The 23,245-nt window shown below is 40.5% G+C and overlaps 1 protein-coding gene across 2 annotated transcripts in view; it reads right to left on the bottom strand.

Annotated features, from left to right (window-relative positions):
- The window catches only part of LOC138972612 (uncharacterized), a 198,220-nt gene that overhangs the window by 20,726 nt on the left and 154,249 nt on the right, over window positions 1-23,245 (bottom strand). For both annotated transcript variants that reach the window (XM_070345269.1, XM_070345270.1), the window contains 5 exons: window positions 9,583-9,669; window positions 7,849-7,935; window positions 6,113-6,199; window positions 5,143-5,229; window positions 3,773-3,862 (listed from right to left, as the gene is read on the bottom strand). In XM_070345269.1, coding sequence (XP_070201370.1) covers window positions 3,773-3,862; window positions 5,143-5,229; window positions 6,113-6,199; window positions 7,849-7,935; window positions 9,583-9,669 — 438 coding nt within the window. The remainder of the gene's footprint in view (window positions 1-3,772; window positions 3,863-5,142; window positions 5,230-6,112; window positions 6,200-7,848; window positions 7,936-9,582; window positions 9,670-23,245) is intronic.

Genomic DNA, 23,245 nt, shown 5'->3' with positions numbered 1-23,245 from the left:
CAAAGAAGGAAAAGCGTGTATACCCTTCCGAGGCACTCGTGGGGCCGTGCAGACCCATACTTCTCAAAGAAGTAAAAGCGTGTATACCCTTCCGAGGCACTCGTGGGTCCGTGCGGACCCATACTTCTCAAAGAAGGAAAATTGTGCTAACCCTTCCGTGGCACTCGTGGGGCCATGCAGACCCATAATATTTTAATTGTTCCAAATACCGTGTATAATTAATTAATTATTACTGAAATTTAATGAGCTTTTAGGAGATGATAGCTTTTTAGGTGTCTGAGGCATTTCTAAAAGCTCATTAAAGAATTCCAACTCGTTTAGGATATATTTGCAATCAAACACCCTTCTGGGTCCGCCCGGACCCACGAGTGCGTCCGTGTGTAGTCGATAACGAGTGCCGGCGAAGGTTAAAGGCCAACAACTCGGGTGCAGAGTCTGCTGTGAAAGGAGCGGTAGCCTCCCCTGTCACACCTGTTAAAGAACTGGAGTTTTACACGGAATGTATTCATTGTACAGTAAATTAAAAAAAGGGGGAATTGCATCGGCTGTCGACCAGTCACAGAAACAAACCTGGCCAGGTATGCGTGGACTTCATACACGTGGAAGAAACCGGAAACATGCGTTTTTGTTATTACGAATATTAACAGCTATTGTGTTTTCAGCGTAGCAATAGGGTCCGATATTTAGACGAGACAAGTATAATGCGACGAGTCGAAGACGAGTCGCATTATACTTGTTCGAGTCTAAATATTGGACCCTATTGCTACGCTGAAAACACAATAGCGATTATATAGCTGTTCTGACCTTGATTTGTTGTTCCAAACTTACACAAGAAGAGCAAACGCTCGATCGAGTCACTTTCGCAGTTCTGAATATTATATGAGGCATCAGATGGACAGGAAGAAATTGCTATTCACAACACAATGAGTCACGTTCACATAAAATTTGAGCCCGGTCACTTTTATAGTTTCCGAGAAAAGCCCAACGTTAAGTTGTGTGTTGCCGAACAGAAAAGGCTAGTTATCTCCCTTGTTTTTCTGATAACGTTCGTAAAAGGCTACAGATGTAAATACTTTGATGTAAAGAATAATCCTACAAAGTTTCAATCACATCCGATGAACTTTGTCAAAGATATAAAATGTCTAATTTTTCCTTTGACGCTGACCTGTGACCTTGAAAAAGGTCAAAGGTCAACGAAACCATCGTTAAAGTGTAGAGGTCATTGGAGGTCACGACTAAACAAAATATGAGCCCGATCGCTTTGATAGTTTCCGAGATACTTTGTCAAAGATATAAAATGTCTAATTTTTCCTTTGACGCTGACCTGTGACCTTGAAAAAGGTCAAAGGTCAACGAAACCATCGTTAAAGTGTAGAGGTCATTGGAGGTCACGACTAAACAAAATATGAGCCTGATCGCTTTGATAGTTTCCGAGAAAAGTCCAACGTTAAGGTGGTGTCTACGGACGGCCGGCCGGACGGCCGGCCGGACAGACTAACACTGACCGATTACATAGAGTCACTTTTTCTCAAGTGACTCAAAAATGACAGTTTTTGCGTCGATGCGTTGATCTCAGGTTTTGATAGCAGACAAACTTCTTACGCGCAACATGTTCGCGCAGACATGCACACCGCTACACGCTTTCTGATTTTGGAAGAAAAGCTGACTCCAAGTGCATTCGACTTCACAACACAGTTGTTGAAACAGCTTTTTAAGTTGTCAGTGTATGCTGTTGTCGATAGAAACATCGCCGTGGTACAGATGGGTAAACCAGAATCATGCGTCGGCCATTTTTCTCAATATGCTTTTGGATATTGAGAAAAATGGCCGACTTCCGTAGCATTATGCTTTGATAATCGGAAGAGCCCATCCAATCACAGCCCCCGAATTCCCCCACGTGTTCATCAGAATAGCTATATAAAAGTATATTCGCAGACTTCTTGCGGAATATGGCCCGTAGATCGGAATAGGGCTGTGTGAGTCTATCCAATCACACCCCCCGCATTCCCCCGCGTGTCTATCAGAATAACAATAACAAGAAGAGCAAACGCTCGATCGAGTCACTTTCGCAGTTCTGAATATTATATGAGGCATCAGATGGACAGGAAGAAATTGCTATTCACAACACAATGAGTCACGTTCACATAAAATTTGAGCCCGGTCACTTTTATAGTTTCCGAGAAAAGCCCAACGTTAAGTTGTGTGTTGCCGAACAGAAAAGGCTAGTTATCTCCCTTGTTTTTCTGATAACGTTCGTAAAAGGCTACAGATGTAAATACTTTGATGTAAAGAATAATCCTACAAAGTTTCAATCACATCCGATGAACTTTGTCAAAGATATAAAATGTCTAATTTTTCCTTTGACGCTGACCTGTGACCTTGAAAAAGGTCAAAGGTCAACGAAACCATCGTTAAAGTGTAGAGGTCATTGGAGGTCACGACTAAACAAAATATGAGCCCGATCGCTTTGATAGTTTCCGAGAAAAGTCCAACGTTAAGGTGGTGTCTACGGACGGACGGCCGGCCGGACAGACTAACACTGACCGATTACATAGAGTCACTTTTTCTCAAGTGACTCAAAAATTATAGTGTTATGGTATTTCGCGCTGAAAATATGCTTAAAATAAAGAAAAGCCTGTATAATTGACTTTACACTAGCTCCCTTTGGAACACGCAAATGACGTCATATTGAAAGGCGAGATAATACGACTTTACCCTGCGCTCGGCGTTCTTTCCCCCAAACACAGCAAAGATTTTCCCATGAACGTGCTTATGCAGCTTATTTTTTTCTCAATACTATCCCCTCTCTCTCTCTTTCTTTCTCTATCTCTGTCTCTCTCTCTCTCTCTCCGTCGCTCTTTCACTCTCTTATTCTTTCCCTCGAAGAAACTCAAACATGCCCTTACAAACATAAACGTGTGTGTGTGTGTGTGTGTGTGTGTGTGTGTGTGTGTGTGTGTGTGTGTGTGTGTGTGTGTGTGTGTGTGTGTGTGTGCGTGGGTGCGTGCGTGCGTGCGCGCGTGCGTGCGTGCGTGTGTGTAAATGTGTGCCGTTCGGAAGGCGACAGAAAAAATAGCGTATTTTAGCGTGCATCAATTCGCTTCACTGAATGGCTAATCACGACTCAGCGTTCTTGTCTTTCTCCCGCCCTCCAATGTCAGGAAAGTATTCTTTCTTATTTTTTTTTTTTTTAAAATTCAGTCAAGTCATGACGAGGGCGGAGAGCGAGGTTTGTCTTCCGATGTATGTGTGTGTGTGTTTGTATGTGTATATGTACGTGTGTGACAAGCATTTCTCAGAATCTACCCGACGGATTTTCTTGAAAATTGATGCATACATTTGTGAGGGCGTTTTCTAAGGGTTTTCTCCGATTTTATTTATAGGACTATTTGATGACACACTTAATATTAACAGCAGATCTAACACTAACCGCCAGTAACTCAATTGCCAAAACGAAGGCCAGACGAGAAAAGGGGTAACCTTGTCTTATGCCAGCATCCACTGTACAATAATCACTTATCCACCCACCATAATCAATACAACTTTTACTTGTGCTCATCAATACATTCACCCATCTAACAAAATCTTCACCAGATACAAATCCAATCGACTGCCAATTTGGCAAAATGTACCATGCAGACAGGTTCTGTAAATGACTATTGGATGATGTCATAAATCGTTCGTTCCAAAGCCTTCTTCTTCTGAAGAACCTTTGAAAATATAAACAAATAAACATTAACAATTGTGGCACGTTCTTATGTGTAGTACTCACTGCAGCGTCCCATGCTGTCGCAGACGAAACCGGAAATAACGTTTGCGCAGTCTCCGGTTATGTTGCATAGTCCCTGATTGCTGGAAATTTCTGGAATATTGGAAACAGACGACTTCCTGTCAAACTCTCACAGGAATCTCAAAACAGATCCTTGTTGCCTTAAGTTTGAAAATACTGGTCCCTTCTAGTGTACAACTTTCTACTTGGACATCTACCAAAATAGAAGTTTTTATGTCGCAGAGTGGGACGTCTTTTCCTGAATTATTTGAGCAGATTCAAAAGACATTTCAGCCGCAAACTAAAATCCACTCTTTTTTTTTTTTAAAGAAAACTATGTAGGCAGACTTCATAATTTTATGTGTGGCGTGACTCAGATTGATCTTATCCTGTTATATTATTTGTGTAGGACGCGGAGCGTGCCTATGTGTGTGTGTGTGTGTGTGTGTTTATGTGTGTGTGTGTGTGTTAGTGTGGGTGTGTGTGTGTGTGGGTGTATGTGTGTGTGTGTGTGTTTGTGTGTGTGTGTGTGTGTGTTTGTTAGTGCCAGCGTCTTAAAAGCCTGTAAATGCGTCAGACAATGTTTTGAAGGATAAGAAAGTTATCTGTAAAGTGGCTCTGAACCACCATTTTCACAATTTTACTTTCGATTTATCCCAGCGAAGCTGGAGGTATCCCACGAACGCTATACTGTAATCGACTTGAGAAATGTTCAATGCCGATAATACATAATAAAGAAGGATTCTTTTTGCCCGAGTTGGGTCTACAGTTGGGGATGGAAATTTACCAACAATTGGGAACATATACTAACTAAAATAGTGTGGGTGACATAGGCCTTTCGTTTTTTGAGCAAATGCCACCCAAGGCCGCTTTGGCCGGGTAGAAGTTCCATAGTTTCCAAATTTATGGATTAAGCTCCCGTAAGAAGATGACGTCGAAAGGCTTTGACCCATGTTCATTAACGTGTCCACACTTATGTAAATAACTAAGATGAGCTTGTAAACAATGTTTTTACAATTTTGAAAATGTTTGGCACACACAATTGTTTTTTAAATTGATAAAATTGTTTCCCCAAATCCTATTAAAAAAGTGTTTGTTGACTATAGCTGGTGTTTCGACAATGTTTAAATACTCACATAGTTGGATCTCGTAACAACCCTATCACATGTAAAGAATACTACATAGAGCGTCCAATGTTGTTCACGCCGTTCGACAAATAAACATTAAAAAAAATAAACATTTTGCATTTTTGGTGAAATTATTCGAAAAACAAATGAACTTTTACGTACTAAATATGCAAGATCTTGTGATAATCAAGCTGACCATGACATGCTAACATGCCACTTGGACAAAAACTAAATAATTATACTTACTGCAAACGTAGCCCCGACTTGCGTCACACTCTGTATGTGAAACACAGTCATCTGGTGTTTTTTTACAGTACGTCCCTAGAGGTAAGCCTGAGTGAACAAACAAAAATTGTACGTCAATAAACCAAACCAAACATTCTCTTCACCTTCAATATAGTGCCAATTGTTTTCTCGAAAATATGTTTCAGGTGTCCAGTTAACTACACCTTTGCATTTCCACTGCAACGTGATACTACATGTGCAGCTTCAAGGTATGCATTTGCATTTTTAGATGAATACAGATTTAACAAGGGCAGAGAGCGAGGTTTGTCTCCCGATGTATATGTGTGTGTTTATTAATTGTATGTGTGTATGTACGTGTGTGACAAGCATCTAATTCTCAGCATCTACCCGTAGGATGTTCTTGAAAATTGATGCATACATTTGTGAGGGCATTTTCCAAAGGTGTTTTTCTCCGATTTTTGACAGGGCTATTTGATGACACACATAATATTAAAGGCACAGTAAGCCTCCCGTAAACCATCACGGATACTGTCAGGCTTTTACACACCGTACAAACACCCTTCCATTTGAACGCTCACCAAACGGGAACATCCTAAGTGCCCTCCGTAAAGAGCGAGCAATTTTCAAAGAATTTATTTGTGTGTGTGCATGCGTGAATGTGTGTGTGTGTGTGTGTGTGTGTGTGTGTGTGTGTGTGTGTGTGTGTGTGTGTGTGTGTGTGTGTGTGTGTGTGTTCTCAGAATCAACGGAAATAGGTTATTGAAATTAGGGACTTATACAGCCATTTAATAATTAACATGTACAGATATGATTTATGCATTTTGTTGATAGAAAAGTGTTAACTGTTCATGTTAGATTTATTTTATCAGAAAGAATCTGACTTCACACCTTTAAACGTTCTGAAGAACCTTTGTAAATATAAACAAATAAACATTAACATTTGTGGCACGTTCTTATGTGTAGTACTCACTGCAGCGTCCCATGCTGTCGCAGACAAAACCGGAAATAACATGTGCGCAGTCTCCGGTTGTTTTGCAGGTTCCATTACTGGACATTTCTGGAATATTGGAAACAGACGACTTCCTGTCAAATTATCACCCAAATTTCGAAACTGGCCCTTGTTGCCTTAAAGGCATATGTACTCGATGACTATACACGCTAATTGCTTTACCAACAGCTGGAGACAATCATGCTAAATTAAGTTCCCTGCAAAATATTGTGGTCTAGGACCCCTTCAATGTTGAGATATGTTAATTTTCATTTTGATCTGGATCGTCCTATTTATAGATTTGGCAACACATGTAACGTTGATGCAAGGGAGCTAACACCGCGGCTTTGTTGACATCCTCACTTTTTCAGAGGCTAGAACAAGCTGTAATGCATGTATTATGGTCCGCGCATGGTGACATATCGTCATTATATGGTCTTATGGTGCGTTTGACATCGATTATGGGCAAACTACACTTTGTAAACACGGGAGCGCGTACATATGCCTTTAAGTTTGAACATACTGTTTTCTTCTAGTGTACATCTTTCTACTTGGACATCTACCAAAATAGAAGAGCATATGTCGCAGAGTGGGACGTCTTTTCCTGAATTACTTTAGATTCAAAAGACATTTCAACCGCAAACTAAAATCCACTATGTTTTTAAGAAGAGTATGTAGGCAGACTTCATAATTTTATGTGTGGCGTGACTCGGATTGATCTTATCCTGTCATATATTATTTGTGTAGGACATGGTGTGTGCGTATGTGTGTGTATATGGAGTGTGTGTGTGTGTGTGTGTGTGTGTGTGTGTGTGTGTGTGTGTGTGTTAGTGTGTGTTAGTGTGCGTGTGGGTGTGAACAAGCCAGCGTCTTGTGTGTGTGTATGTGTGTGTGTGTGTGTGTGTGTGTGTGTGTGTGAGAGAGAGTGTGGTTATGTATGTGTTTGTGTGTATGTTTGCGTGTGTGTGTGGGTGTTTGTGTAAGAGAGAGAGAGAGAGAGAGAGAGAGAGAGAGAGAGAGAGAGAGAGAGAGAGAGAGAGAGAGAGAGAGAGGGAGAGAGAGAGAGAGAGAGAGAGAGAGAGAGAGAGAGAGAGAGAGAGAGAGAGAGAGAGAGAGAGAGAGAGAGAGAGAGAGAGAGGGAGAGAGGGAGGATTTGTCCTTCGCTGGGGGTATGCAGTGCCGTGGCATAATTATTAATTTTGTGAATAAAAAGCGGTCACACACCCTCAAACAAACCCATTACTATCCCAATAATCCACAATAATCCACCCTTACCACCGCTCACCGAAATCCATTTGATGGCAATTACCGAGCACACAGACAAACAAAACGGGGGGGGGGGGGGGGGGGGGGGGGGTTCAATTAGGGTTAGGATTAGGTCGCTTCTATTGTTTTGGTAAAGCAGCTTGCTTGGAAATTCTCTGGTCGTTTTGACAATCAAATGATTATCATGATTAGATACTCCCTTTTAAAGGGGAACATGGCGTGAAAACCATGTCATAGCCATATCCACCCCGTATATTCAAGGCTATATCGAGCGTGCGCCCTCGTACCGTCATGCCATTGTTGGCAAGGGTGTGTTGATGCTGTGTTGATGCTAAAAATATCCCCAAAACAAATGAACTTTCACTTACTAAATACGCAATATCTTGTGATAATCAAGCTGACCATGACATGCTAACATGCCATTTGGACAAAAAATAAATAAGCATACTTACTGCAAACGTGGCCTTGACTTGCGTCACACACTGCATGCCTAACACAGCCATCTGGCGTGTCTTCACAGTACGTCCCTGCAGGTAAGCCTGAGTGAACAAACAACAATTGTACGTCAATAAACCAAACAAAAAATTATCTTCGCCTTTAATATAGTGCCAATTGTTTTCTCAAAAATATGAATCAGGAGTCCAGTTAACTACACCTCTGTATTTCCACTGCAACGTGATACTACATGTGCAGCTTCAAGATATGCAGTTTGCATTTTTAGATGGATAAAGTTTTAACGAGGGTAGAGAGCGAGGTTTGTCTCCCAATGTATGTGTGTGTGTGTTTGTATGTGTGTATGTACGTGTGTGACAAGCATTTCTCAGAATCTACCCAACAGATTTTCTTGAAAATTGATGCATACATTTGTGAGGGCATTTTCCAAAGGTTTTTTCTCCGATTTGTGACACACTTAATATTAACAGCAGATCTAACACTAACCGCCAGTAACTCAATTGCCAAAACGAAGGCCAGACGAGAAAAGGGGTAACCTTGTCTTATACCAGCATCCACTGTACAATAATCACTTATCCACCCACCATAATCAATACAACTTTTACTTGTGCTCATCAATACATTCACCCATCTAACAAAATCTTCACAATATCCAAACTTGGAAAATGTATACAACATATAATCTGTTGAAATACTATCAAATGCTTGTTTAAAATCGACTGCCACTTTAGCACCATGTACCAGGCAGGATTCATAATGGAGTTCACAAGCTCAAACATGTCCTTCTGTAATATGACTATTGGATGACGTCATAAAACGTTCGTTTCCATAGCTTTCTTCTTCTAGACCAGACTGCGGTGTCCAAAATGAAAGTGAGGCTGCATTGTTGTGATCACGTTTTTTAAGCAAATTGAGGGAAAATTTGGTCAAACAGTCCTTGGTCCGGATGATGTGGAAGCATTTTCGCTCAGAAGCTTAAAACAAGTTCATTAGCTTGTTCACTAAAGTTGTCATTACAATCGAGTTTTTACTAACAGATGTAAATGATTGTCTTGTGTTCTTTATCAATTCCTGAATCCAAAGTATATAGATAGGTCATGCTTTCTCTGAAAATGTTCTCAGAATTAAATAGGTTATTGAAATTAGGGACTATACGTTTACATGCTTTACCGAGGCAAGCGTGACACGTGTCGGTCTTCGGGTTCGGCCAGCCAAGCCTTACCGTATGTAGTCTCGATGATGACTGCTGATGAAGGGTTCCATAGTTAATATTTTAGTTTCAGGCTGACAGATTGACTAAATGCTCCAATATCGCTTGACGCGACTTGTTGCTTCTTTGTGTTGTTTTCGTGTGTTTTGTGTTTGCTTTTTGGTTTTACTTTTGATTCGTGTCCATGTGTGAACATTTTGTCTTTGTGCTGTTCTTGTCTTGGCGAGTCCATGATTCTTTTAGTTTTTAACAGTGTCTCACCAGCAGTCACTGAGACTATTCTGGTTATTCAAAGGTGTCAACAAAAGTTTGATAGAAACACCGCTTAAACAGCCATTTAATAATTAAGATGCGCAGATATGATTTATGCATTTTGTTTGATAGAAAAGTGTTAACTTTTCATGTCAGAATTATTGTATCAGAAAGAATCTGAGGTCACACCTTCAAACGTTATGAAGAACCTTTGTAAATATAAACAAATAAACATTAACATGAATGGCACGTTCTTATGTGTAGTACTCACTGCAGCGTCCCATGCTGTCGCAGACAAAACCAGAATCAACTTTTGCGCAGTCTCCGGTCGTGTTACATGGTCCATTACTTGAAATTTCTGGAATATTGGAAACAGACGACTTCCTGTCAAACTCTCACAGGAATCTCAAAACAGATTCTTGTTGCCTTAAGTTTGAACATACAGGTCCTTTCTAGTGTACATTTGTCTACTTGGACATCTACCAAAATAGAAGAGCAGAATTATGTCGCAGAGTGGGACGTCTTTTCCTGAATTATTTGAGCAGATTCAAAAGACATTTCAGCTGCAAACTCCACTCTTTTTTTAAGAAAAGTATGTAGGCAGGCTTCATAATTTATGTGTGGCGTGTCTCGGATTTATCATATCCTGGTATATATTATTTGTGTTGAAAGTGGTGTGTGTGTGTGTGTGTGTGTGTGTGCGTGTGTGTGTGTGTGTGTGTGTGTGTGTGTGTGTGTGTGTGTGTGTGTGTGTGTGTGTGCGTGCGTGCGTGCGTGTGAATTACAAGCCAGCGTCTTAAAAGCCTGTAAATCACTAAATGCGTCAGCTCAGTTGGGCCCGGTAGCTCAGTTGGTAGAGCACTGGACTTGTGATCGGAAGGTCGCAGGTTCGAATTCGGGCCGGGACGGACACGGGTCAACTTTATGTGCAGACCCAGAGACGGAAGCCATGTCCCACCCCCGTGTCATCACAATGGCACGTAAAAGACCTTGGTCATTCTGCCATAAGTGCAGGTGGCTGAATACACCTAAACACGCAGACACCTGGGTAGCGCGACTCCGTTGCTGCTAGCTTTCCACTGGGAGGAAGCGACCGGAATTTCCCAGCGATGGGACAATAAAGTAATGAAAATGAAAAATGAATAGAAATAAAGGGTAAGACAGTTATCTGTAAAGTGGCTCTGAATCACCATTTTACTTTCGATTGATTCCAGCGAACCTGGAGGTATCCCACGAACGCTATACTAAAACAATCGACTTGACAAAATGTTCATGCTGATAAGTTGTTCTTTGCTACTGGTGACAAGTGGGGGTCAGCTCATTCGGACGCATGTTTCAATACAGTGTAGAGGAGAAACTGACCACAAAGCACCCAGTACATTACAGAGACATGGTAACATCACCACAATCAAAGAAAATACTACAATCATTCAATACATTAAGGTAATATGGTAATATCAAAATGTACTGTGAAATTGCTAGCAAAAATGGCGACCCAACACGGGAACGCACACTAAGATCGTTTTTGCTGACTTGCCTCACATTCTGTATTGTTAATAAAAATCGTGTCTGTGCTGTTTTTTTTCCAATAGTATCTAATAAAACTGATGCATTTTTTTAAATGTTGCCATTTATTGTTGTCTTTGTGAAATGCGAGTGTGTTCCGAGATGTTACCTGCATACGACTGATGTCACACTTAAGGTACCTCACTTTGATCAGCGTATCACTCCAAATGAGCTTCAAAGTAGAAAAGCAGATACACTTCCAAAACACTGCATACAAAATCTATAAGTATAAGACTGAGCCAGAATCAATTTAATTTACTTCTTGTATAAAATATTGCAATCAAATTTGTTCACGCCGTCACACATGGAACGCAGGTTACCCTCGACTTTCGATTCAAAGTAACTCCACTCACGCTGAATAACCATCGGAACGCAGATAACGAACTGATTCGGACACATGATGCTATTTTACACACAAATTTCAACTGTGTTGTTATGCGATTAACAGCCACAAACAAACAAATGTGCGCCGTCACGTCGCCACGGAGGGAGGAACGCAGGTTACCAAGAGATTGTTTCCGATACCCGTCTGATAAAAATCATCGTTTTTCACAGTGAAGGCTCTTTGGCAGATCTGGTGAGTTGCAAACTGTCTATGAATGTTTAATTTAATATCAAATGCATACATTCTTGTCGATATCGTTGCCTTTGGGCTCACAAATAAAGTGAATCGTCGTGTTGTCCCAAAGTGACTTCTGTCGGCATAGAACTTACGGTGCTTCGATCATTGACTGAGAAGAATCTTTCAATGACACTAGTTCATTTCACTACGCGACTGCAGATCTGCAAGGAAACTTATGGCAGGGGAAATATGCTTAACTGAAGACGAATAAGCGGAGTAAGCTTATAGTCCAGGCATCTTAGCCACTTTAGTGAAGGGAACGTTGAAGTGACAATGACTAGGTTTAAAATGTCCCTTATCAGAAAGTTCAACCTCAGTCCTTTGATGTTTATTAAACACATTTTCATATAAAGTTGGCGCTTCATACGGAAAAATGGCTTTGAAATTGACCCAAATCCTTCTTTGGGCTCTGTAAATGTCGTTTGGGGGTATGGTTGTAAAATGGTATCTACTGGTCACCCCAATGTATAAACTGAAAACTCTTTCTGCACCAGAACACGCAGAAAGGATTGTATCTGCCTGATGTCTGATGCTTTTCAAAATCCCCAACCACTAACACCTTCAAAACGGACTTTAACTGACACTGTTGTTTTTCCCTATATAATCCTTACTATTTTTCCGAGACGTCGTCGTGTTGTGTATTTAGCTTGCCACAACCTCATACATGGTCCTAAAAGTTAAAGTTGAAGAAAATACTAAAGATAAATGAAAAAGCTGACGCAGTGTCATTCGCACCGTGAATCCCCCCATGGGAACATACTAAAGTCTGGTTCCAAATAGGCTCAATTTCCTTCTATTTCTTTGTATTTCTGCCTCGTAGGGGTAGGGGTGTTCAAACCAAAGGCACCTTTAAACCAAAATTCAAATCACACATCTTACAATACTAAGACACTCAGCAGTAAAAGGGTGTCTGCTGGTAAAAAATTCCAAACAATCCTAAAAGTACTTCACTACTAAAAGTGCTTTTAAAAAGAGCCGTTATTTTCCCCTCTATATTCAGTATTGTGTTTTCTGCGAACATGTAGTCTATTTAGATGGTTGTCGTGTGCACTTGAGTTGCTAAAGCGTTTTCAGTTGGGCATATGTCGAAAAGCAAAGAATTAGCCCTTTGAAAACCATCAGAACTGTCACACAAAAATAACATTTACCTATCTCACCAACTGACCAAACATAGGGCTTTTCCTTATGTATTATGTATTGTCGTGTTTTTTGTAGCATACTTGTGAAAACAGCCACCACTGTTGTAAATGATACTTTAAAGAGCATTATTTCATTTTTACAGTTGAAGGACAACCTGGACTGCCGTATATTACAGCTGTTTTACAATCAGCCAAAATTTTCTTAACAAACGTATGTTAAGAACAACTCCCACAGTGAAATTGAAGGAAAACAAAGTGAAAATCCGCCTGCCATAGAGGAGCTAAAGAATCAACAATAAACGACTGCATGGATAGCTTGATGCACGAATGCATTGCGGACATGTTTGTCTCCAACCAAGAGAAAGTTCCAAAAAATCCCTTTTGTGCTTCTTATTATACAGTGACGTCAAAGACAGCCTTTTCTGCTGTTCATACATTCAGGGGTTATGGTTACACTAAACGACGTAGTTGTAGCCATACTGCCATCCAGATTTATTTTTTCCTTGCGAGCAGTCACAGGGTGTTTGTGCTGTCTGCCAACCGTTAGATGACTCCGCCCAAGTCTGTTAAGGGACCGTTTGACCGTTATAGAACGCGTCTTTTTGATTTTTTGGCACAGTTGGAAACGGTTGATTTTTATCCCTACCATTGTTTCCAAACATTATATAGGAATGTTTTGTGAACAACGGATAATAGCCGCTACTCGCATGTGTGAGGGCCCCAAAGGGGGGGTATCATCACGATCACGGGAAGGGAAATTTTCGCTTTCACGATCACAGTTACCTTGATTTTTGTTTTCACGATCACGAACACCAGTGGCAAATCACGGTCACGGTAAAAGTTGCATGTACAGAAAGCACGTGTCAAAGTAAACACAACCACACAGTAATTCGCTCCTCTGGATCTATTGTTTATTCAACACAAAGTGACAACTGTTGCACTTTTGTTATAATTATTTTTTGAATTCTCTTTCATACACACATAGAAATACATATCATGATTTGTAATCAGTAACAAGAATGTTGTTTTCATTGGGTTTTTCTCTCTCTCTCTCTCTCTCTCTCTCTCTCTCTCTCTCTCTCTCTCTCTCTCTCTCTCTCTCTCTCTCTCTCTCTCTCTCTCTCTCTCTCTCTCTCTCTCTCTACACTCATACACATTCAACCCCCACACCCTCACTCACACACATGAATATATACTTGCACAATTTCACATTTCCAGAGCTAAATCTTGTAAACCCATTTTCTCAAAAACTATTGGGTGGATTGAAATTAAAGTACATGTATGTGTGATGGGTTTTTTATTTTCAACTTTGCCGTACAATTTGAGGTACACCATCGCCTGGTTCCATGGCCTTGAATAAAAAACAGGAATGCTACAGGCCAAAAACGGTTTTACCTGAAAGAAGCGCGCAGTACCAGTAGCGAAGCCACAAGCCTGAGCCTGCGAAGCAGGCGAGCCAACTAGGGGGGTCCGGGGGCATGCCCCCCCGGAACTTTTTTCAAAAAACGGTTAAAATCTGTGCAATCTGGTGCATTCTGGGCATCATTTTAGGGGTTGTAATAGTGTTGTGATCTTGTTAAAAATCCCATTTTAGCCTCCCCCCACCACCATTCAACACACCTCCAAACTGGTGAAAACAACACTACTGTGCGCTGGCTTCATTGAGACCGGCGCCCGGTCGCTTTGCGCGATATTCACACGGATCGTTTTTGCGGAAATTTTTCAACTTCACCGGAAAAAATTTGACTTTACCGGATTTTGAAAACGGCTTTATCGGATTTCCGGCAATTACCGGAAAAGTAGCATGCCTGACAAAATCCCCAACGAAAATGACTTTGATCGTCTTTGACATGAGGATCAAGTGACCCAAACTGGCGCGTCTCCCCGCCATTGTTTCTGAATTTAACCCATTGTTGATATTAAAGTTTACAGGCGCTAAAATAAATCCAAGCTTAATGCAAAGAAGCGACAATTAGAATCTATGCCAAGCGTGTCCACGTTGCTGGGATGAAAAACACATTTCTAGTTTCGGTTTTGGCTAAACGCAGACTCGATCTCGAGCCAGTCGAGGTCACACTGAGCGAGTGACAGCCGGACGTGGCAATGTCGACAATGTCAATGATCTCACTCAAACTCAAAGATCTTGAACAAATTTCAAGATCTTTGCCTACATTCAGAACAGTCATAGAGCAACATAGATCAACATACCTTGGTATTTCGTCTTCAGAAAGACCGACCCGTAGCCTGACCTTTCCACCAAGGAAGGCATTCTCGCCGCCTGCTTTGGTCTGGCTTGAATCCACAAAATATAACAGAAGTTCGATGACAGTACCGCTGCACGCCATTTTTGATCTTCGAATTCGAATTTCACTCAAAACTTTTGCACGAAGCCCTTCCATTGGATGAAGTTTGGTAGACTCTTGCAATTTGCCTTCTGATTGGATCTCTTTTTGTCAGTGTGTAATTGGTTCTTTTAAAGGGAAGCAATCGCTCTCAAAATCATATTTCTGAATGTGTTGTTGCTTCCCTTTCAATCGGGGTTGGCTCCTTACCGAATAGACTAGAGGATCATAGAGTGTAATACAGCTGTGAAAAAATGTACGTTGAAAATAAAATGCTTTGCAATAATGCCCATCACGATCACGAAAACAAATGACGATCACGATCACGAGACTTGATTTTTTTGTCATCACGGATCACGGGCAAAGTCCCATCACGATCACAGAAATGGAAATTTCGGCAATCACGGTCACAGAAAGGTCAAAAAACGCCAATCACGATCACGGTTTTAAACCCTTTGGGGCCCTCATGTGTAGCAAAAGTGAGCGTACATACTCACCCTGGTCGTACAGCCGTTGTCCGTTGCCCGTCTTTATCTGTCTGTACTGAACATTACCTTTGGATATTTCTCCAACGCTATGAAGTGAAGAAACACCAAATGTTGCAAAATGTTGTATGACCCCAAGAGCTCAAAAAAGATACTTGAGAACCTTGACCTTACCATAAGGTCAAGGTCACAGGGAGAATTAATGTGGTCTAAAAACTGCAAAATTTCACATTGTGCCAGTTTTCTGGAAAACAAATTAAAAACAGCGGGCTTAGTTTTGTATGGTATACAAGAAAAAGAAAGCCTTATCTTCTGATACCATTTTGGTTGACCTCGCTTCAATGTCAAGGTCAGAGGAGCCCTTCAAAGTTGAATTGTAGACATATTTTGATGTGAGCTTGCCCCTTTAACTTTACTATGGACGATATCTCTTGCAAACTTAAACACTGAGTGGGGCGTTTGTTAGAATTTCATAGTGAGCCACATCTGGTCACATATCGTTAGGGTCAAGGTCACATTGACCCCTATGAAAAATGTGACCAAGCCGGGTAAAGAAATCCATGTGTCTTGGTAAAAAATCTTAACAAAGCAAAGCCCATGCGACTCTCATGCTTGACCTTTGTCTTAAAGTGACCTTGACCTTCAGGTGACCTTGAAGGTGAAGGTCTAACAACTGAAGCTGGCAAGGACATTGTACACTATTAGAACTGTTTTACAGATTTTTCCTACCAAATTACACATGACCTTTGGCCAAGGTCAAGATCATCAAAGGTCACCCATCACAAGGCTATCAATTCAAGACATAGGAAGCATAAACATACTTATTGGCACTTTCTACAAAGAGACATTGTCACTTTTAGTGATTCAATTGCCCGTTTCAGTCACATTTCATAAGGGGCAAAGTGACCTTGACCTTGATGATATGTGACTAAATGTGGCTCAATATCAGTATATAACATGTGCCCCACACAATTATGAAGTTTGAAAGATTTTTTTCATAGTTCAGGGTCAAGGTCACTTCAAAACATGTATACAATTCAACTTTGAAGGACTCCTGTGACCTTGACATTGAAGCGAGGTCAACCAAAATGGTATCAGAAGATAAGGCTTTCTTTTTCTTGTATACCATACAAAACTAAGCCCGCTGTTTTTAATCTGTTTTCCAGAAAACTGGCACAATGTGAAATTTTGCAGTTTTTAGACCACATTCATTCTCCCTGTGACCTTGACCTTAAGGTAAGGTCAAGGTTCTCAAGTATCTTTTTTGAGCTCTTGGGGTCATACAACATTTTGCAACATTTGGTGTTTCTTCACTTCATAGCGTTGGAGAAATATCCAAAGGTAATGTTCAGTACAGACAGATAAAGACGGGCAACGGACAACGGCTGGACGACCAGGGTGAGTATGTACGCTCACTTTTGCTACACATGCGAGTAGCGGCTATTATCCGTTGTTCACAAAACATTCCTATATAATGTTTGGAAACAATGGTAGGGATAAAAATCAACCGTTTCCAACTGTGCCAAAAAATCAAAAAGACGCGTTCTATAACGGTCAAACGGTCCCTTAACAGACTTGGGCGGGGTCATCTAACGGTTGGCAGACAGCACAAACACCCTGTGACTGCTCGCAAGGAAAAAATAAATCTGGATGGCAGTATGGCTACAACTACGTCGTTTAGTGTAACCATAACCCCTGAATACATGTATGAACAGCAGAAAAGGCTGTCTTTGACGTCACTGTATAATAAGAAGCACAAAAGGGATTTTTTGGAACTTTCTCTTGGTTGGAGACAAACATGTCCGCAATGCATTCGTGCATCAAGCTATCCATGCAGTCGTTTATTGTTGATTCTTTAGCTCCTCTATGGCAGGGGGATTTTCAATTTGTTTTCCTTCAATTTCACTATGGGAGTTGTTCTTAACATACGTTTGTTAAGAAAATTTTGGCTGATTGTAAAACAGCTGTAATATACGGCAGTCCAGGTTGTCCTTCAACTGTAAAAATGAAATAATGCTCTTTAAAGTATCATTTACAACAGTGGTGGCTGTTTTCACAAGTATGCTACAAAAAACACGACAATACATAATACATAAGGAAAAGCCCTATGTTTGGTCAGTTGGTGAGATAGGTAAATGTTATTTTTGTGTGACAGTTCTGATGGTTTTCAAAGGGCTAATTCTTTGCTTTTCGACATATGCCCAACTGAAAACGCTTTAGCAACTCAAGTGCACACGACAACCATCTAAATAGACTACATGTTCGCAGAAAACACAATACTGAATATAGAGGGAAAAATAACGGCTCTTTTTAAAAGCACTTTTAGTAGTGAAGTACTTTTAGGATTGTTTGGAATTTTTTACCAGCAGACACCCTTTTACTGCTGAGTGTCTTAGTATTGTAAGATGTGTGATTTGAATTTTGGTTTAAAGGTGCCTTTGGTTTGAACACCCCTACCCCTACGAGGCAGAAATACAAAGAAATAGAAGGAAATTGAGCCTATTTGGAACCAGACTTTAGTATGTTCCCATGGGGGGATTCACGGTGCGAATGACACTGCGTCAGCTTTTTCATTTATCTTTAGTATTTTCTTCAACTTTAACTTTTAGGACCATGTATGAGGTTGTGGCAAGCTAAATACACAACACGACGACGTCTCGGAAAAATAGTAAGGATTATATAGGGAAAAACAACAGTGTCAGTTAAAGTCCGTTTTGAAGGTGTTAGTGGTTGGGGATTTTGAAAAGCATCAGACATCAGGCAGATACAATCCTTTCTGCGTGTTCTGGTGCAGAAAGAGTTTTCAGTTTATACATTGGGGTGACCAGTAGATACCATTTTACAACCATACCCCCAAACGACATTTACAGAGCCCAAAGAAGGATTTGGGTCAATTTCAAAGCCATTTTTCCGTATGAAGCGCCAACTTTATATGAAAATGTGTTTAATAAACATCAAAGGACTGAGGTTGAACTTTCTGATAAGGGACATTTTAAACCTAGTCATTGTCACTTCAACGTTGTTCTCTAATATGCCTGGACTATTAACTGTTCTTCAACATTTAGATCAGTGATTGCTCTGTTTGTCGCCTGCTAAGTCTGCTAGTAAGTTGTCTTCGGTCGTCACACTCGTGTGAATGTCACATCTATTTCGACTGTGTGCATCGATCCGTGTAGTGAAATGTTGATCTTTGATGATTTGGCAACATAACTTCGCTAAATGTGCTTCGAGTGTATCTCCCCGTTAACCATTTGAAAACGTCTTTTAACAAGACCAAATTTCGACAGCCCAGACGGAGAGGATCCTCGATGGCTCACAGGGTATATAATGTTTTTCGCCGTTTTTAAAGAATCTTTTCAAATTTGCTATTCCAAAAGTACCCCATGACACGACTCGAGTGGCAAAGAGCATTCTCTGCAATTCCCGTCTCAGTCCGTGCAACCGTTTCGGATCCTATCGTCATCATACAAACACACACACAGACACACAGGAGCCAGCTTTAAAAGTTAGATTATGTACAAACCATGTGAACCAGTGATTTTTTCATTTGTAAATCAGATACTACAGTATTTATGCTTTATGAAAAGCTATATTTCAAAAACAGGGGTGAGACTCTCTTGTGATGAAAAAAGAGGAAATCCCTTTATTCTAGGGGGGTTCGGGGGAATGCTCCCCCGATTTTTGTTAAATGGTACATTAAAATCTGTGCAACCTGGTGCATTTTGAGACTAAAATTCAACTCGTTTGAATCAGGTAAAAAAGACATTCTCCTCACAAACCCCCCCCCCCCAACAAAAACAAAAAAAACCCAAACAAACCTTTCACACAACAATGGTAATATTGCAATGGTGCATATTTACGTAATGAACCATGTATCCATAATCCAATACTGGCAATAGTATGATCCAAGTGACGTCCCAATGCATTGAAGCTTAACATGACTATTAGTTATCAGGAGTTTTCAGACAGCACAATTTAACTCTAAAGCCCCCAGTGTTCTGTTCCATCTTCACTTCTCGCCATATAATTCAGTCAACAAGTCATAAATACTGTGATGAAATTGGACGCGGAAAAATAGATTACTCCAGCGGAATTCGTAAGTTGTGTCCGCGGAAAAGTCTCACCCCTGCAAAAGCAAAACTAGAGATTTGAATTTTGACCAGTACTGAAAGAACAACTCTGATAATACATGATAAATAAGGATTCTTTATGCCCGATTTGGGGCTACAGTTGGGGATGGAAGTTCACCAACTTCTTCTTCTTCTTCTTGTTGCTGCTACCCGTGGAGACCAGTCCAATTGAGAAATGTAGTGGTGAGGTTCACCAACAATTGGGCACATACTTACTAAAATAGTGTGGGTGACATAGGCCTATTCTTTTTTTTATATTTAGTCAAGTTTTGACTAAATATTTTAACATCGAGGGGGAATCGAAACGAGGGTCGTGGTGTATGTGCGTGTGTGCGTGCGTGTGTGTGTGCGTGCATGTGTGCGTGTGTGTAGAGCGATTCAGACTAAACTACTGGACCGATCTTTATGAAATTTGACATGAGAGTTCCTGGGTATGAAATCCCCGAACGTTTTTTTTCATTTTTTTGATAAATGTCTTTGATGACGTCATATCCGGCTTTTCGTGAAAGTTGAGGCGGCACTGTCACGCCCTCATTTTTCAACCAAATTGGTTGAAATTTTGGTCAAGTAATCTTCGACAAAGTCCGGACTTCGGTATTGCATTTCAGTTCGGTGGCTTAAAAATTAATTAATGACTTTGGTCATTAAAAATCTGAAAATTGTAAAAAAAATTAAAAATTTATAGAACGATCCAAATTTACGTTTATCTTATTTTCCATCATTTGCTGATTCCAAAAACATATAAATATGTTATATTCAGATTAAAAACAAGCTCTGAAAATTAAATATATAAAAATTATTATCACAATTTTTTTTCGACATCAATTTAAAAACACTTTCATCTTATTCCTTGTCGGTTCCTGATTCCAAAAATATATAGATATGATATGTTTGGATTAAAAACACGCTCACAAAGTTAAAACGAAGAGAGGTACAGAAAAGCGTGCTATCCTTCTCAGCGCAACGAATACCCCGCTCTTCTTGTCAATTCCACGGGCACTGCCTTTGCCACGGGCGGTGGAGTGACGATGCTACGAGTATACGGTCTTGCTGCGTTGCGTTGCGTTCAGTTTCATTCTGTGAGTTCGACAGCTACTTGACTAAATATTGTATTTTCGCCTTACGCGACTTGTTTTGAGTTGAACAAACGCCACCCAAGGCCGCTTTGACCGGGTAGAAGTTCCATAGTTTCCAATATAGCTATTCTGATGGAGACGTGGGGGAATTCGGGGGCTGTGATTGGATGGTCTCACATATCCCCTTTTCGATCATCAAAGCATAATGCTACAAAAGTCGGCCATTTTTGCCAATATATAAAAGAGTTGTTCTTCAGTACTGGTGACAGAAAGGGGGAAAAGTGGTCAAAATTAAAATCTCTAGTTTTGTTTTTGAAATATTGCTTTTCATAAAGCAGAAATACTGTAGTATCTGTTGTACATAAGAAAAAATCACTGGTTCACATGGTTCCTACATAATCTAACTTTTAAAGCTGGTTCTTGTGTGTCTGTGTGTATGTTTGTATGATGACGATAGGACCCGAAACGGCTGCACGGACTGAGACAGGAATTGCAGAGAATGTTCTTTGCCAATTAATGTTCTTGTCATAAGGTACTTTTGGAATAGCAAATTTGAAAGGATTCTTCAAAAAACGGCGGAAAACATTATATACCCTGTGAGCTATCGAGGATCCTCCCCGTCTGGGCTGTCGAAACATGGTCTTGTTAAAAGACGTTTTCAAATGCGGTTAACGGAGAGATACACTCGAAGCACATTTAGCGAAGTTATGTTGCCAAATCATCAAAGATCAACATTTCACTACACGGATCGATGTGCACAGTCGAAATAGATGTGACTTTCACACGACCGAAGACTACTTACTAGCAGACTAGCTATAGCAGACGACAAGATCTAAATATTTAGATCAGTCAGAGCAATCCGTTGAAGAACAGTTACTCCGCTTATTCGTCTTCAGTTAAGCTTATTTCCCCTGCCATAAGTTTCCTTGCAGATCTGCAGTCGCGTAGTGAAATGAACTAGTGTCATCGGAAGATTCTTCTCAGTCAATGATCAAAGCACAGTAAGTTCTATGCTGACAAAAGTCACTTTCGGACAACACGACGATTGACTTAACTTATGAGTCCAAAGGTAACAATATCGACAAGAATGTACGCATTTGACATTAAATGAAACATGCATAGACAGTTTCCAACTCACCAGATCTGCCAAAGAGCCGTCATTCGTGAAAAAACGATGATTTTAATCAGACAGGTATCGGAAACAAGCCTTGGTCACCTGCGTTATTCCTTCCAAGGCGACGTGACGGCGCCACATTTGTTTGTTTATGGCTGTTTATCGCGAAACAACACAGTTGAAATTTGTGTGTAAAATACCACAAATTTGTGGTGAATCAGTTCGTCATCTGCGTTTCGATTGTAATTAAGTCAGATTGGAGTTACTTTGAATCGAAGGCGAGGGTAACCTGCGTTATTTGTGGGACATCGTGAACAAATTTGATTGCAATATTTTATACAGAAAGTAAATTTCAATGATTCTGGCTCAGACTTGTAGATCTGTTATGCGGTGTGTTGGTAGTGTATCTGCTTTTCTGCTATGAAGCTCATTTGGAGTGATACGCTGATCGAAGTGGGGTACCCTATGTGGGACATCAGCCGTATGCAGATTACGCCTCAGAACACTCTCGCATTTCACAAAGACAACAATAATTTGCAACATTTCAAGAACTGCATCAGTTTTATTAGATACTATTTCAACAACAACAGCACAAACACGACTATTATCAACAACACAGAACGGGAGGTAAGTCTTCAAAGACGCACCAAGTGTGCGTTCCCGTTTTTGGACGCCATTTTTGCTGGCATTTTCACAGTAAATCTTAATATTTCCATATCTATTGAATGATTTTGGTATTTTCTTTGATTGTGCCGATTCTCCTATCTCTCTGGCATGTACTGGGTGCTTTGTGACCAGTTTCTCCCCTAGACTGTATTGAAAAATGCGTCCGTGTGAGCTGACCCCCACTTGTGACCAGTAGCAAAGAACAACTCATATCCAAACGATATCGGCAATAACAAAGACGCATGGTTCCGGTTTCTTCCACGTGTATAAAGTACACGCATACCTCGCCAGGTTTGTTTATGTGACAAGTCGACAGACGATGCCAGTTGCTTTGTGTGTGTTTTTGTTGTTGCTTAATGTACATGGCATACATTACGTGTAAAATCCAGTTCTTTAACAGGCAACAAACCTTGCAAATTTCCAGAAGCTGCAATCTGAAGCGACATATCTCTGATTCTAGCAGACGATCTCTCCAATGTTTAACACAAAATCAGCAAACTCTCCTGTCACATAGAACGTCCATTGTATAGTGCAATGTTTAAATGAAGTTACCGATCTGAAATATTCCGTCGTTTTTTTCTGAGACAATCCTTGTTCTCTTATCATCTACAGATTTACCGCAGTCTGCACGCGAATTCCCAACAGAGGTCAGACTTTCAAACATACAATCTGCGTAGGCAAGCATGATACGTCATGACGTCATATGATTCCTAGCATATTGACGTAATGCTAAACATCCGGTTATCTCGAGTTTTCTCCGTAATACATGTCCGTGGGTTTTTCAATGTTCGGTT

Source organism: Littorina saxatilis, linkage group LG8, assembly GCF_037325665.1.
Source record: "Littorina saxatilis isolate snail1 linkage group LG8, US_GU_Lsax_2.0, whole genome shotgun sequence".
Classification (NCBI taxonomy): domain Eukaryota; kingdom Metazoa; phylum Mollusca; class Gastropoda; order Littorinimorpha; family Littorinidae; genus Littorina; species Littorina saxatilis.
This window is presented reverse-complemented; position numbering and strand designations above follow the sequence as displayed.